General features: G+C 56.2%; 2 protein-coding genes across 2 annotated transcripts; both read left to right on the top strand.

The window, feature by feature from the left end:
• The first annotated feature begins 4884 nt into the window (after nucleotides 1-4884).
• On the top strand, nucleotides 4885-10179 carry MRPL38 (mitochondrial ribosomal protein L38). Its single transcript, XM_065897377.1, has 9 exons — nucleotides 4885-4974; nucleotides 5090-5269; nucleotides 6944-7078; nucleotides 7158-7366; nucleotides 7915-7987; nucleotides 8158-8203; nucleotides 9110-9268; nucleotides 9461-9597; nucleotides 9820-10179. The coding sequence occupies exons 1-9, from the start codon at nucleotides 4908-4910 to the stop codon at nucleotides 9954-9956; spliced, it is 1143 nt and encodes a 380-aa protein (XP_065753449.1). The 5' UTR covers nucleotides 4885-4907; the 3' UTR covers nucleotides 9957-10179.
• A 1529-nt stretch (nucleotides 10180-11708) lies between these two features.
• TRIM65 (tripartite motif containing 65) lies at nucleotides 11709-15484 on the top strand. Its single transcript, XM_065897061.1, has 6 exons — nucleotides 11709-12098; nucleotides 13326-13421; nucleotides 13668-13901; nucleotides 13987-14161; nucleotides 14299-14364; nucleotides 14910-15484. Exons 1-6 carry the CDS (start codon nucleotides 11709-11711, stop codon nucleotides 15482-15484), a joined length of 1536 nt encoding a protein of 511 aa, XP_065753133.1.
• The last annotated feature ends 690 nt before the right edge of the window (nucleotides 15485-16174 follow it).

Raw genomic sequence — 16174 nt, 5'->3', positions numbered from 1 at the left:
CAAATTTTCAAGAGCCTTCTAGCCTCCTGGCCGAGGGGGTGGGAGGTGCTGCAGGGGCAGGAAGGGCGCTGTGCCCAGCGGCTTTTACCTCACAGACTGACCTGCCCTTGGGACTCAGCCAGCCCTTCCTGCTCCCAAGCTGGCGCACAAAGCCCCCGCCTCGTTCCCAGCTGCCGGGGCAGCAGACTCACCAGCACAGACGCTGGCCTCATCGGCTTCTTCTAATGCGCTCCGCAGAGGCAAAGAGGGGGCTGCGGGTGACCGTGGGGTGTGGGGAGGGACAGAAGGCTTTTCTCCATGCTGTTCACTTGCCACAAAACCCCGGCCAGTGGGAACAAAGATGACAGAGCAAGAGCCCCTGCCTTGGAGGATACAGAGCGCCGAGGACCATGAGGGGCCGCACCCCAGCTGCTGTCCCGGGTGGGGGGCTCCGCCCTTCTCCACGTGTGGGCAGAGGGCCAAGGCCGGCCAGAGGGGTGCCAGGAGAGGGGTGGGAGGATTGGTAGTTGTCTCCTGCAGACCCAAGGACTCAACTAATAAAATCACAATTAACCTCTGTAGCGGCTTCTCTCACCTCCCATCAGAGGGGACCGTCTGGGGAGCAGGAAGGTGGTGGAGGAGAGGGTAGTGCCGAGTGGGGTGTGCGCGGGCACAGGTGCATCTCTGCTCTCTTAGAGCAGCTTGCAGAGGGAGCTCATTTATATACAGCCTCTTGGACCCACTAAATTGCTATGTTCTTCTTTTTTTTTTTTTTTTGGCCGTGAGGCTTGTGGGATCTTAGTTCCCCAACCAGGGATTGAACCCGGGCCCTCAGCAGTGAAAGCTCAGAGTCCTAACCACTGGACCGCCAGGGAATTCCCTAAATTGCAGTATTCCTAATGATTGGATTCTTAGAATCTGCCATGGCTCATCAGAGTTTGAACCTATTTCTTGGAAATGTTGGCTCTGTAGGGCTGTCATTTGCTGTAATAACTCTCCAGCCCCATACTCCCCTGGCTGGACCACAAGCAGGAGAAGGGTGTGATTATCACCCCTACTTCGCAGATGAAGGGACTGAGACTCAGAGGTTCAATAATCTGCCGAAGGTGACGCAGCAAACAGCAGAACCTGGATTTGAGTTCTGCTTGGACAGATTCCAAAGCCCCAGGCGCTCAGCCACATCACTGCCGGCTCCTTCTAGAAAAGCACGCTGCACACGGTGCTTCTGGGAAGTAGAAGATCCCCAAGCCGCTGCTTGGGGTGGTGCCCACACAGAGGAGGGAAGCATTCGTGTCCCATTAGAAGCCTTGTCGAAGCTTGGAATTCAATCCTCTCAACACACACTTAACGAATTCCCACCTGTGTGAAGGGCCAGAGGTAGGTCTAAGGTTGGCCACAGCCGGGGAGCAGCTGGCGTTTAAGCAGTCACCTGACAGATATGTGGGCAATCACAGGCACGTATTGGGGGAGGGTGCAGGGGGACCCAACAGGAATGAGTTTAGAATTAGGGGGCAGGTCGACGAGGCTCTCTTTACCTTGTTAAAGGTTGAATTTTTATCTTCAGGGCAATGGGTATTCATTGAAGGGTTTGTTGTCTTTTTTGTTTGTTTTCGCAGTACGTGGGCCTCTCACTGCTGTGGCCTCTCCCGTTGCGGAGCACAGGCTCCGGACGTGCAGGCTGAGCGGCCATGGCTCACGGGCCCAGCCGCTCCGCGGCATGTGGGATCCTCCCGGACCGGGGCACAAACCCGCATCCCCTGCATCGGCAGGCGGACTCTCAACCACTGCGCCACCAAGAAAGCCCCATTGAAGGGTTTTAAACAGGGTGGAACCATCTTTGTGTTTTAGAAAAAGTACTGTGTTTTTGGGTGGAGAACAGACCAACAGGAGTGGGGCAAGAGTGGGGGCAGGGAAGCGGGCAGAAGGCTGTCTGCCGTGGTATAGGGAGACGGGACAGCACAGCACCGGGCGTGGCACTGAGGGACCTGGTGCCTGACATGCAGGCAGGGTCAGGAAGGAAGATGTGTCGAGGACGACCACAGGTTGCTGTCTTGGGCAACTGGGTGCCCATGGAACAGCCAAGTAGACACGTTCCACGGGCACTTAGTTACAGTGACACGTTACCCAGTGCCTGTAACTGCTCTGGATCCCTGTCACTGGCGTTTAGGTGTGGCAGGTGGCTTACACACCCCCTTTCCATTAACGTTCTCCCACGCCACAGGTGGGAGACGGCTGCACACAGGAGTGAGTGTTAACGTATCTGCTGATCTTTCTTTTTCCCTTCAAAATTATCAACAACTCCTCGAGGGCATAAACCCAGATGTTCCCTGTAGAAAGAGAAATATTGGTGGAAAGTAATGATGATCAAAGACACTGGCTGGGCTAATACTTCCAGTTTCAAGAGTTATTCATGTTTATTATTTGCCTCAAGTTGATACCAGTGGGAATCCCTGCTAGGCCTTTCAAACAGTTAAAATCCCAGCAAGCCCCATTCTTAGAGGGTTCTAGGACAGAGAGAGAACAGGAGTGTTTTTCAAAAGTAAGGAATAATGGACAAATAACAGCCATCTGGTTGACTAGCAAGCCCTGTGCCTCCGCCCCGGAGGTCCCATGAGTCTTCATCTCTAGAGGAGCAGGCTGGGGTGGGGGTGGGTTTAGAGGCATGAAGAAGAGGATTCGGAAACAAAAGGAGAAGATAAAATAGCAAAGGAGGCCAGATTCAAACACACGCAGGACATCAAGAATATAGGAACCCCTGTGCTCCTCCCGGCCTGAGGCACAGTCCTGGTCTGCTCACAACCTTCAGCTCTGTTCTTCCATCAGCAGAATTTCACAAATTAATAAGCAGTGCCTCCAGGAACTTCCCTGGGGGTCCAGTGGTTAAGACTCCGCGCTTCCACTGCAGGGGGTACGAGTTAGATCCCCGGTCGGTTGGGGAACTAAGATCCCACATGCCACGCGGCACGGCCAAAAAAATAAAATAAGTAACATCTGAATAAAAATGAAAATATTAAAAATAAGCAATGACTGGGTCTTACGGGCCTTAACATACAGTAGCTGTGCATTGATGGGTGAATTGGCAGTGACAGTGAATTTAGCTGTTTGGCTGCTGTTTATGAAAACCAAATTCAAGGTGTGGCCACTTCCTGCTGAATTAAGAGAGCCCCCCCCCCCACTCATGCCATTTCAGTGTGAATGTGAGGGTCAAGCTTCTGCTAGTACCAGAGCAACTGAATGGGTCAGCAGCCGTGGTTGAGACATCAGGGAAGGCTTCCTGGAGGGACCACTTCACGGGGTCTAGGAGGTAGCCAAGCAACAGGGGGAAAGGTAAGGAGTGCAAGGCAGAAGTAACAGCATGTGCAAAGGTCCGGTGCCAGGGGGAGAAAAGTGCTAAGTAAGTGAAAAATGTGAAACCGAGTCCCTGTAAAACCATGTTCCCTTACCGAGTTTATGATTAATCTCTCTATCTAAAACTTTATTCCCTTTCTTATCCCCTCTGATCTCAATCCTGTGCTAACTGAACAGTAATCAACCAGAGTCAGATGACTAAAACTGCTGCTGTTGATAACATCGTTAATGTACTAAAATTGCTATTATTATAGATATCTCCATTCATGTGCAAACTCAGGCCGTTTCTCCAGGGCAAGATGAGCTCACAGACCCCCAAGCCATGGACTACCTGGCCAGAGAGTCGTAAACCAGAAACATCCTGATTCCCAAAACTTTGATTAAGAAATGTACGGACTTCCCTGGTGGTCCAGTGGTTAAGACTTCGCCTTCCAATGCAGGAGGTGCAGGTTCCATCCCTGGTCAGGGAGCTAAGATCCCAAATGCCTTGCAGTCAAAAACCAAAACATAAAACAGAAGCAATATTGTAACAAATTCCAATAAAGACTTTAAAAGTGGTCCATATTAAAAAAAAATGTCAAAAAATGATGATTAACCCCAGCTTCCTTTTTCCTCCCCTGAAAAAACCCCCACAAAACAAAACTCAAAGACCAAGTTGGGGTGGATCTGAGGTTTGTCTCCCACTCCCTTGCTTGGTGCCCTGCAATAAATCTACTCTGCAGATCCAGTGTCAAGAGTCTGGCTTTCTGCATCACAGGCACAAGAGCCCTTTGCTGGGTTACAAAAGGTTGGTGTCACGGAAGCTTGAATTCCAGGACAGAGGGACCAGAGCAGAAGCGGGTCCAGATCACCAGGGGTACCAAGTTTCATCTTGTTAGAACTGAATCCCAAGAACAACACAACCCTGAAAAGGTTTAGGCAAAGGCAAACACTTGGAGGTGATCAAAAGCTAACACATATCCCACAGTTAAGCGCTTTATATATGTTAATTCACATTTAATCCTTCTAACAATCCTATGAGGTAAGCACTATTACTACGTGGTTTTTTTTTTTCCAAATGAGGAAACCGCAAGGGCGACAGTAAGGTCACAATATGGAATCTGAACCCAAGTAGAAGGACTCCTGAATCCCTGCTCGCAACCCCTTCCCCTGCCCGTGCTGCCGGGGGTGCTCAGCATGCCGCCTTCAGGGACTGGGTGACCCTTGAGAGAGAGCAGCACCCAGAGCCCCGCAAAGCGCCTACCTCGTTGAGCCGAGGTGGCTGCGGGCCCGGCCGACCGTCCCCAGTCTGTGCTGCCCCCTGGTGTCTGGACGCGGGAAGGGGTCCGGACCGCTCGCAGCTCCGCCTTGCCGTTCACCGGTCACTTCCGGAGCCGGGGCGCCCGAGGTCCTCAGCCACCTCCCGGAGGGAGGAGCTCGGGGATCCCAGGAAGTAAGACTCCTGGGCCAAGGAGGGGGCGTGGCTCCTATGATGCTGGGGCGGGGCCTGAGGGCGGGGTTTCCGCCGTGCGCTCAGGCGCTGCTGCGGCCGCCTCTTTCGGGTCTTAGGAGCCGCGGCGGCGACGGCGGCCTGGGGGAAGATGGCGGCGACCTGGTGGCGAGTCTCGCTGTATGGGAGTCGGAGGTGGCGGGGCTTCAGCACCTCAGGTGAGGGCTCTTGGAGGTCTCCGTATAGCCGAACCCTGGAGGTCTAGCCAGCTCCCGCCCCCGACCTCCGTGGGCCGGGCCGGGGCCGGCCTGATGTCCCGCTCTCTGCCCGCAGCCGCCCTGAGCCGCCGGACCGCTCCTCTGGGGCCGATGCCCAACGAGGTCATCGACGTGAGCAACCTGGAGCGGCTGAAGAAGTACCGCAGCTTCGACCGCTACCGGCGCCGGGCGGAGCAGGAGGCGCGGGACCCGCACTGGTGGCGGACCTACCGGGAGCATTTCGGAGAGGGGTCAGGTGCGGGGCGACCGGAGCTGGGCGGTGACCCCGCTGCCTTGGGACTCGGGGGGGGGCCCCGCCGGCGTCTTCCCCGAGCTTGGGGGAGGGGGCCTGCCAGCGTTTCCGTGCGCACCGGTGGCGATTTAGTCCCACCAGGATTTTTCACACCTTTCGGTCCCCCTGCTCTGGGACATTCCCTTCTCTCATTAGAGTTCCACCTTGGATATTTCTACACCTAAAGCCCTTTCCTGACCAGCTCCCCACGGCCCAGTTCCGGGTTAGAAGGCCCCTCTCTGCTCCTACTATACTGTTCATGTAGCCTTGGCCACACCGTATCCTGACTCTTTTCGCTGCCTCCCTCCCAGTTTATGAGCTCCCTAAGGGTGGGGATCTTGCCTGTCTTGACCTCCATTGGATCCTTGCACCCGCACAGTGCTTGGCACGTAGCTATGCAATACTTTGCTGAATTAAATTGAAAGCCCTGGCAAGGTGACTCAGGGACCCTGCTCCTGAGAGACTGACTACATTTAAGCAGTTTGTTCTTTTTTTTTTTTTTTTATAAAGGGAGTTGTTTTTTTTTTTAAATTAATTAATTAATTTATGTATGGCTGTGTTGGGTCTTCGTTTCTGTGCGAGGGCTTTCTCTAGTTGCGGCGAGCGGGGGCCACTCTTCATCGCGGCGCGCGGGCCTCTCACTATCGCGGCCTCTCTTGTTGCGGAGCACAGGCTCCAGACGCGCAGGCTCAGTAGTTGTGGCTCACGGGCCTAGTTGCTCCGTGGTATGTGGGATCTTCCCGGACCAGGGCTCGAACCCGTGTCCCCTGCATTGGCAGGCGGATTCTCAACCACTGCGCCACCAGGGAAGCCCAAGCAGTTTGTTCTTTGGAAAGCGTTTATGAAGGCATTTTAATGATGGTTAAGGGCTCACATGTGGAATCTTACTTAAACCCAAGTCAATCTCTTGGGAGTGACTTCCCTGAGGTTCAGTTTCCTCAACTATAAAATAAAAAGATTGTGTCTGTGTCACAAGATCGTTGTGAGGATTAAAGGTTACAGTTAATCGGAATTCTTAGACTAATGTTACTCTTGATGTGGGCTCAGTGTCTGTTTCTTATGGTCATAGTCTAACGTAAATGGGAGAGGGTGTTGGATTGAAAGTTTTCTAGGGTCTTGCTCCTCAGAGTGTGTTCTGGGAACAGCAGCATGGGCATTACCTAGGAGCTTGTTAGGAATGCAGAGTCTCAGGCCCCACGCTAACTTGCTGATTCAGAATCTGAATTTAAACAAGTTTCCCAGGTGACTTGTGTGGTTTTGTGCATTAAGTGTGAGAAGTGCTTCTTTCCTTCTAGCTTCAGCTCTGAATTCTGCCAGGTACACAGGTGCGAGTCCATGGCCAGCTGTGAACAGGCTTGAAGGTGATCCCAACTATAATTGGGATGGCCATCCGCCTCGATTTCCCATGACCGAGCCAGGTGATGTAACCTGGTTTAGGGATCAGTCTCAAGTTGTATCCAATTTGCTTAGCAACTGGACCCTGTTCATGTCTGTGAAGCTGACTACACAGTATATTTTAGTTTTGTGAATTAAAGGGTAAGCTTTAGCAGCAGAGCTCGCCCAGTGAAAGGAAAGGTATGGACAGGCAGCTTAACCAAGACCTGATCCCACTTTCTCTAACACACCTTCCCTCCCCAGATCCCAAAGACAAGATTGACATTGGGTTGCCTGCACCTAAGGTCTGCCGGACCCAACAGCTGTTGGAGCGGAAGCGGGTCCTCCAGGCGCTGCGGGCCAATGTGGAGGAGGAACGGGCCGCTCGCCTCCGCACAGGTAAGCCTTCCCAGGGGAGAGGGTCCTGGGTGTGTCCCTGCCCTGACCCTGCATCCCAGCTGGCATCATTCCTTCCCAGCACGCATCCCACTGGAGGCAGTGAGGGCTGAGTGGGAGAGGACCTGTGGCCCCTACCACAAGCAGCGTCTGGCTGAACACTACGGCCTCTATCGAGACCTGTTCCACGGGGCCACCTTCGTGCCCCGAGTCCCCCTGCATGTGGCCTACGCTGTAGGCGAGGACGACTTGGTGCCTGTGTACTACGGCAATGAGGTCACTCCAACTGAGGTAACTGCTGGCCTGTGCCCCTCCCCGCCCTGTGTACACAGACATATCCCACCATGGGGCCACAGACAACAACTCCTTTTTGAAAGCATTTATAGAGGCGGTTTTTATGGTGGTTAAGGACACAAGCATGGCATCTGTGTAGGCTGATCTGAGGTCTGCTTGTTCTCTGTCTCCGCTTTTTGATTTCCTGATAAACAACACCATGATATAGTAATTACAAAGAAGAGAATGTAAATGAAAGGAAAAGAAGCTCCATCTTGGCGTAGTGCTGTGACGGACCCTCTGTCTTCAGAGTGCCCTCCTGGCCCCTGGTCCTTGGCCTTCTTGTGGTTCAGATCTCGGGACAGTCAACTCTGTAGAGTTCTATAAGTCTATAAGCCTCTGTTTGCCCACCTGCCTCTCAAGGGGCTGTCATGGGCATTTGGTTCAGAATGGACTCTTCTTTCTCCAAGGTTTCTCAGGCTCCTGACCTCCACAACGAAGGTCTGTTTAGAACAGCTTGTCCATCCCTGATGGGGGTGACAGCTCCATCGTTCTTTCCCCACCAGGCTGCCCAGGCCCCGGAGGTGACCTATAAGGCAGACGAGGGCTCCATGTGGACACTGCTGCTCACCAACTTGGGTAGGTGTCTGGGGCTCACTGGGACTCCTGCCTCCTTCACCTCCTGTGAGCCAGGGCCCTGGGGAGCTGGGGGAGGGGCCAGATGGAAAGCTCCAGCCCCAGCTCCTTCCAAGGGAGGAGCTGGGAAGGGGCGGCAGTTCCCACAGTCAGTGGGGTGTGTTTATGTGCAGATGGACACCTGCTGGAACCGGATGCTGAGTATTTGCACTGGCTGGTGTGAGTACCTGGGGTAGGGGAATGGGTCAGAAGCATTCCAGGAGGCCCTGGCACCCTGGAAAGAGCTGCACCTGAATTTCAGTCGTGGCTCCACCATGGATTAACCACCATCTCCCATCCCTGGAGGTGGTTCGTCACCTCTGCTTCCTGAGGGTGTCAGGGGCCCTGTGATCCAGTGGCTGAAGACAGGTGCAGAAGGAAAGCAGGCAGCAGTGGGCCTTGGCCTCTCCCACAGGTCTTCTGGTCTCCCTGAACTCATTTCCTTACCTGTAAAACTAGGATGATGCCACCACATGCCTTAGCCACCCTGAGGAGCTCTGTGACAATCAAATGGGAAAGGAGTCCATGAGAGGCCTCTGGTACCTGTGGGCTGCCTCTTGTTTTCTCAGTGGCCTTTGGTTCTGAGCACCAGGCCAAGGGGAGGAGGTCAGGCATTTTTATTCAACTGCAGTTACCAGCCTGTGTAACAGGACCCTCTGGGGAGTTGTACTTGGGGCAGGTACAGCGGCCATCCCAGTGCCAGGCTGGGCAAACACTCCCTGACAAACCTAGAGGCTTTGGGAAACGGGGAGAGAAACAGCCCAAGGTCGCGTGGCTCTCCCGCGTGCACGGCTGTGGCATCCCCACAGCTCCCCAGGGCCAGTAAATGGGCTGCTTGACCTAGCTCTCATCTTGACAGTTCCTGGGGCCCTTGTTGGCCTCTGAGCCCCTACTGTTCCCTCCACAAGTTTGCAGTCCATCCGGGGGTTTACAGAGCCCTACTTCCTACTTGATTGTACAACAGAGATCATTTTAGGGTCTCTCTTCCTGGGGAAGTATATCAGTCTCTAGGGAGCACACGGGTGGGGATGTTCCCGCTGCCACCTCCCACGAGCGGTAATTAACAGATGCTTTTTCTCCCACCAGAACCAACATCCCGGGCAACAGGGTCGCTGAAGGACAGGAGACGTGTCCCTACCTGCCCCCCTTCCCTGCCCGAGGCTCCGGCTTCCACCGCTTTGCCTTTCTGCTCTTCAAGCAGGACAAGCCAATCGACTTCTCTGGGGACACCCGGCCCTCACCCTGGTAATCTGTGCCCCTCTCCCACACACAGCTACCCCCAGCCTCAGGCCAGCTTCCCAGCAGTGGTCAGTCTTTCTCAGTTCTCCTCTCTCATAACTTGAGCTGTGCTAGGCAGACCCTAAGGGGCTTCTCAGCATTGCCTGTGGGGCTCTGGTGCCCCCTTCCCCACTCTCTGATGCTCCGCTCTTCCTCCAGCTACCAGCTTGCCCAGCGGACCTTCCACACTTTTGATTTCTACAAGAAACACCAAGATGCCATGACTCCAGCTGGCCTGGCCTTCTTCCAGTGCCGCTGGGATGACTCGGTCACCCACATCTTCCACCAGCTCCTGGGTAAGGGCAGAGTGGGCTGGAGGAGGGGGCGGCTGGCCTGAGCTCACAGACGTCTCCTGACTTGCCAGGAGGAGCGCCTGTCAGGAGAGGGCCACCAGCAGGCGTGCCACTTCTGGGGTGGGCTGGCTGGGTGGTGCCAGCCTGGGCAGTCCCACCTGGCAGACGTGAGAGGGGCTCAGGCCAGCAGCAGTCCACACACACGCCCCTTCACTCTTCTTGCAGACATGCGAGAGCCTGTGTTTGAGTTTATGCGGCCGCCCCCTTATCACCCTAAGCAGAAGCGCTTCCCCCACCGGCAGCCCCTGCGCTACCTGGACCGGTACAGAGACAGTCACGAACCCACCTATGGCATCTACTGAGTGGCTGGAGTGCCACCCCCCTCAGAGAGTGGACTGGGCCTCTCAGGCCACCCTGTCAGGCTCCGCAGGCAGGAGCAATAGAGACACAGTGCCAAGGGGGGCAAGCATTGGGGTTCTCCGGCCTGCCTGAGGCAGCCCCTCTACTGCCCTCCCAGCAGGCCCAGGGCTTGGGAGTGAAGAAGGCTGGGGAGTTGGGGGTATGAATATATTGATTTTTGCTGTAGCTGGTCTGGGTCTGTGTTCTGGGAGCAGCCAGAATGCCCCCTGCTGGGATTCTTTATGGGTGGGAAGAAGGCTGCCTCCCACTCCAGGAGGTGACCCCTCACCTCTGCTTCCTGAGGGTGTCAGAGGCCCTGCGATCCACTGGCGGAAGACGGGTGCAGAAGAAAAGCAGGCAGTGGGCCCTGGCTGCTCCCACAGGCCTCTTGAAAGAAATTTGCCAGCCCTGGGCATTGGCCTCTTGCCGGCTCTTCACAGGCTCCTGGCCTCCAGATGCTTTGAATAAGAAGCCTTGTCAGGTGGGGCAAAGGCAGGTCTCAGAGATCTCTGGGCACGCCCCCTGCTCAGGACCCAGAAAGCTCCCGAGTGCTTGCTGGATGGTTAGGGTATTTCTCCTCTCTAAAGGCAGAGACTGCCTAGTAGCCAGTTAAGAGATCAATGCACCTTTTCCAGCAAGAGAAACTTCACATACTGTCACCCAGAAGACAATACGCTTGCTGCATCAAAGGGAGAGGACGCCCCGCCTCAAAATTAGGCCAGCTCCTTTGGAAAGAAAGAGTTAACCCTCCTCCGACTCACGCTGGCCCAGCACACACTGCCCCCAGGGCAGGTGGGTTAGCAGTCAGGATCCTTCTGTGCTCAGCTGCAGGGGAACCACCTCTCTAAAAAGGGAGGTTCCAGAACAGTTGGGACCTGCAAACAAGGAACTCTTCACCAGCAGAGGGCTGACACCAAGAGGGGATTCCAAGTGCAGGTTAAGCTTGCTTTAGTTTCCATTAAAGCGGGTAGGAAGGAACCACTGTTGTTTGGTCTCTGTCTCTTGGTAACCAGAAATTTCCACCTTGCTGTTTGCTTCAAAAGAACCGAAATTAGGCATAACCTAGAGAAGGGAGACACCCTAATCCGGCAAGTGCCTGAAATTCAGCTCAAGGAAAAAGTGCAGCAGGGCCCCTCGGGTCAGGAGAGAGCATTTAATGAGCACTGCTGTGTGCCCCATGCTCACTGCCAGGCACTCCCATGTGCGGCCTGTTCCATTTAATCGCCAAAACCCCTGGGAGGTAGATAACAACAGCCCTTGTTGTTAGTAGTAGTATTTGCATGAGATTTCAGATTAGGGGCTCAGAAGAGGTTCTGGTGGTGGCCCTCAGCCAGGAGGCCCGACGGGTTTCCCAAGCCTCTTGTGTCCAGATTCCCTGCACGGGAGCTGCTGGACTGAGGATCTAGGGAAGCAGGATGGAGGTCCCAGAGAGAGCTGGACCCCAACTCCCAGTCTGGGGTGGTAAAAGGCAGGCAGGGGTGGCTCGGAGTTGACAGGGGCCGAGCACCGGAATGGGAAGCCAATCCCGCAGCCGTCGGCGCAGGGTGGAGCGAGCGCACTGGGCGTGGCGGCTGATCGGGGCGGAAGAAGGGCTGTCAAGTTCGTTTTCCCAGGCGGGTCCTGGCTCCGCCTGCCGCACCCACACCCGGGTGCCGGCGGTCCCTTTAAGAGGCCCCGGCCTTCCGCCCGCGCGTCTGGAGCCGCCCGCCGCCAACATGGCCGCGCAGTGGCTGGAGGACAGGCTGACCTGTGCCATCTGCCTGGCGCTCTACCAGGACCCGGTGACGCTGTTCTGCGGCCACAACTTCTGCAGGGCCTGTATCCAGGACTGGTTGGGCCGCAGCGAGAAGGTGTGCCCCGAGTGCCGGGAGCCCTTCCCCGACAGCGCCGAGCTGCGCCGCAACGTGGCTCTGAGCGGCGTGCTGGAGGAGCTGCGCGTCCGGCCGGCGTCCGACCCCGGCCTCGGCGCGTGCTGCCCCCGGCACGGGAGGCCTCTCGAGCTTTTCTGCCGCACCGAGGGCCTCTGCGTGTGCAGCGTGTGCACCGTGCGCGAGTGTCGCCTCCACGAGCGGACGCTGCTGGACGCCGAGCGCCGAGAGCGCGAGGTGAGCCTCGGGGGACCCCGCCCTGCTCTCTGCGCCCGGGCGGGGCTGGCAGCTTCAGCAGCTTCGCTTGGCCCTGTTTTTATTCCGGTTTGAAAGGAGGTGGTGGTCAGAAAACAGATGCTTGGAATAGAGATGTTAGAGCTGGTGACGGGTCCAGGGTGAAGTTACAGGGGTGAGTGGCTGAGATGGAATGAGGAGGTCAAGGAGCCCAGAGCCAGAATGTGGAGGATAATCCCTGTGGCTGCTGAAGGCACAGAGTAAGGACAGGGTGTTACTGCTTGTGGGGCCAAAGACCTTGCACTAAGCATCGAAGTTTGCAGTGGAGGGCGGCAACAGGGAGAGAGGGAGGAACAGGTGGTACAGCCCGCGGCAGATGCACTGCGGGAGCTAGAATTTGGCTAGGGAGAGGGGAAGTGACGCTGGGGTGTGAGGGGCTGGATGTGTGACCTTGCGGGAGAGTCAGGGTGAACCAGAAAAGTCTGCCCTGCCCCCTCTACGTTCAGTATGTTTTACCGTGCCGGAGGCGGTGAGGCCAGAACAGAGGCACAAGTGTTGCCCTTAGGAAGACCTGATTACTTTGGCCAAGTTGTCAACTTCTCTGACCTGTGAATCGGGGGTAATATCAGTCCTTCCATCAAAGTGTTGCTGGGACAAGAAGAATCAAGACAGGTTCTTGACCTGGTACAGGGAACCAAATCCTAGCAGATGTGCAGTCCTGAACTACGAGAATATAGCATTTTGATCCTCGAGGAGACCAGACAGGTCACAACCAAATAAGGGTGCCCCCTTCCCCCTCATGTCCAAAACTGGGCCTGAGGACTGGCCAGGTATTTGGAAGAACCCAACTTATACCTGCGGTGCACTGCCCACCTGTCAAAAAACTTTGGTGCTTTGGGTCGTCACCCCTTCCCCTCAAGGCCGCGTAAGCTCCCATCTATTGACTGGGGGTAGTGGGGGGCTGCTCCACCCCAGGTTGTTCATCTTCAGCCCAAGGCCTCTGCACCACCCTGCTCCCGGTGGGGAAGGGGCCTTGTCCAGGCCTCCCTGGGACTCTGACCCAATTCTCCCGGGGCTCACACCAAGGCTGATGCTCTGCGTGCTGGCCTCACCTGGGGTGGCGTGAGGAGGGGATGCCCAGCATCTGCAGGTGTTTTGACTGGCTGAGGGGGGAACTTCACAGCCGATCCTGGCCCCCTCTTGTCACTTGTCCCCCGGTGGGCACCACAGGCCCAGCTGAGAGCCACACTGGAGGTCACCCAGCAGCAGGCCACCCAGGCTGAGAGCCAGCTACAGGAGCTGCAGCAGCGAAGCAGCCAGATCCAGGTATGAGGCCTGTCTGCTCCACGCCCCCCACGTCCTCATGCCGTGTCCTTCGAGCAGCCACTGGCCTGTCCCTGGGACACCGGGCAGTAGGTGTAAGCTGCCTTGAAAATGCCTCCTGGCAGCAGGAAAGGAAGGGCTGAACAGGGGGAGAGATTCCAGGGACCATGGCTCCCCACATTCCCACCCCTCAGGCCAGCGGGCAGCCCAGGGACTTGGCTGCCCTCGACTTCTCCTGTGCCCACCCAGAGCTCAGCCTGCACCCTGACCTCCGTGATCTCTGGCAAGTTCAACCGCCTGCTGCAGGCCCTGGAGATGCAGCGGAACTTGGCCCTGAGGGACATCGAGGTGGCCAAGACACAGGCGCTGGAACAGGCCCGGGACGAGAAACAGCGACTGCAGGGCCACCTGGAGGCCTTGTCTTGCTGTGACCACAGGATTCGCAACCTCCTGGAGCAATTGGACGACCGGACCTTCCTCCAGGTACCAGGCCTTGGGGCGGCAGGGTGGGGGACCGGCGTGCCTGCCCCTCGTGCTCCGGCTTACTGCAGCTGTCCCCGGGGCTCAGGAATCACAGCTCCTGGCGCCCCCAGGCCCTCTTGGGCCACTGACTCTCCCACACTGGGACGAAGATCAGCAGCTGGGCGGCCTGAAGGAGTCCCTGAGCCAGCTGTGTGCCCTCCTCCTGGAAGAGGGGGGCCGCCCCAGAGCACCAGCCGAGGCTGCTGACTTTGGCTCCATGGGTAAGGCTGACCCCAGATCTCTCTCCACCCCTCTAGGCCCAGCTGTTCTTCCCACTGGGGTGGTAATGGAGTCAGGGCCCAGCCCCCCATGACCTCCCCTCCAGATCACTCCCCTAAAACACTGCTTTGCCCCCTAGAGGCCCCAGGTCCCCTGGCACCAGTCGCGAGCCTCGTTTGTCCACTGAGGAGGAAACTCTGGCAGAGTAAGAAGGCCCATCGAATGTGTATGTGCACCTGTGTGAGCGTGTGCGTGTGAGTGCGTTGTGTGTACACGTGGGTCTGTGCGTGTGCACTGTGCGCACGTGTGTGTGCAGGGCACGTGCTGTGACTGTTATGTACAGGAAGTCTGTTTCACTCCCCTCTCTGGGGCTAGCCTCGCCCCTCTGCACACCTGTTGCAGGATGCACACATCTTACACGTGCAGCCATTGTAGTGTTTAAGGAGATACTGGGCACACAAATCTGGGATTGATCACAGTTCTTCAACTTACTACGAAGTTACGTGACCTTTCTGAACCTTCGTTTTCTCATCTGTGAAACGAGGCTGATGGAAGGTTCCACCTCAGGGGTTGTATGGAGGGTCGGATGCTGAGATGATGTCCACGTTAGCTCAGCTTGCAGTCGCCCCGGCAGATATCTGGCGATCCGCCCGTGGACCTTCAGTTGCTGTCTCTCCCCTCTGGGGACAGAATGGTGGTCAGGCACAGGCACCCTTGCCCACTCACCTTCCGTCCATCTCTGCCCAACAGATTATCGCAACCTGACCTTCGACCCCATCAGCGCCAACCGTCACTTCTACCTGTCTCAGCAGGACCGGCGGGTAAAGCACTGTCGCAAGCCCCGGGGCCCAGATGGGCCGGGCAGCTTCGAGCTCTGGCAAGTGCAGTGTGCCCAGAGCTTCCAGGCCGGGCAGCACTACTGGGAGGTACGTGTGTCCAACCACTCGGTGACACTGGGCGTTGCCTACTCAGAACTAACGAGGCGCAAGCTGGGGCCCCACACAGACAACATCGGCCGTGGGCCCAGCTCCTGGGGGCTCTGCATTCAGGAGGACAGCACGCAGGCCTGGCACAACGGGGAGGCCCAGCGCCTCCCGGGGGTATCAGGGCGGCTCCTGGGCATGGATTTGGACCTGACCTCTGGCTGCCTCACCTTCTACAGCCTGGAGCCCGAGACCCAACACTTGTATACCTTCCATGCCATTTTCTCCCGGCCCCTCTACCCCGTTTTCTGGCTCCTCGAGGGTAGGACCCTGACCCTGTGCCATCGGCCCGAGGCCAAGCTCCCTCCAGGGCTCCAGGAAGAGGCCTCAGGGCTCAGCTGAGGAAGGCACGGGATGGAGCTCGGGGTCAGGACCAGGTGCCACCAGGCCTGTGGGCCCAAGAACTGCCCCAGCCCCTGGCCTAGGGGCCTGAGGCCACAGCTCTAACGGGATCAGTTGGTGGCCAGAAGACCAAGTCAGGACCAGGCTGGGCCACTTGGAGAGAGAGGTGGGTGGAGCCTCCAAACCGGAGTTTACTTTTCCAGCCTCTCTGAAGGGGACAGGGGCTAAAGGAAGTAAAATGGGAGCCCAGTTCTAGGCACTGCCTGGACCTCAGAGGCTAGTGCAGTGCCCAGGGCTCCTGGTCCTTCAGGAGAGCGAGTGTGGTGTGGGACACACCACAGGGTGGGACAGACAAAATCATATATGCAACAGCCCCAGAGGAACAAACAATTCCTAGAGGAAATCTTGGGGAAATTGATATTTACCTTTTCCCTCCTCATCTTTATCTCTTTTCTTTTCGTTATTTTCCTTAACATTTTGTATAGTTTGGTCTTTTTTTCTTTCACTTTGTACATCCTTGTGATCGTATTCTGTAAACAATTGTGTTTTCTGCGTGTTTTACTTAACAAGCATTTTTCACATTGTTACAAACTTTTCTCTGAATGACTACAGTATAGACAGTCATTCTAATGACAAAAACAAATTCTAATCAGAATTTGTTTACCCGTTACGGGACATTCAAAACGTTTT

This window comes from Phocoena phocoena, chromosome 19 (assembly GCF_963924675.1).
Source record: "Phocoena phocoena chromosome 19, mPhoPho1.1, whole genome shotgun sequence".
In the NCBI taxonomy this organism is placed as follows: Eukaryota; Metazoa; Chordata; class Mammalia; order Artiodactyla; family Phocoenidae; genus Phocoena; species Phocoena phocoena.
The sequence above is the reverse complement of the archived record's forward strand: the minus strand, read 5'-3'. Positions and strand labels throughout refer to the sequence as shown.

Bases quoted from the DNA above. Each gene is read 5' to 3' on its own strand.
- MRPL38 (XM_065897377.1), top strand. From the start codon at position 4,908: ATGGCGGCGACCTGGTGGCGAGTCTCGCTGTATGGGAGTCGGAGGTGG. The intron at 7,988-8,157 runs GTAGGTGTCTGG...GTTTATGTGCAG, and splicing joins ACTGCTGCTCACCAACTTGG to ATGGACACCTGCTGGAACCG. The intron at 9,598-9,819 runs GTAAGGGCAGAG...CTCTTCTTGCAG, and splicing joins CATCTTCCACCAGCTCCTGG to ACATGCGAGAGCCTGTGTTT.
- TRIM65 (XM_065897061.1), top strand. From the start codon at position 11,709: ATGGCCGCGCAGTGGCTGGAGGACAGGCTGACCTGTGCCATCTGCCTG. The intron at 13,902-13,986 runs GTACCAGGCCTT...CCCGGGGCTCAG, and splicing joins ACGACCGGACCTTCCTCCAG to GAATCACAGCTCCTGGCGCC. The intron at 14,162-14,298 runs GTAAGGCTGACC...TTTGCCCCCTAG, and splicing joins TGCTGACTTTGGCTCCATGG to AGGCCCCAGGTCCCCTGGCA.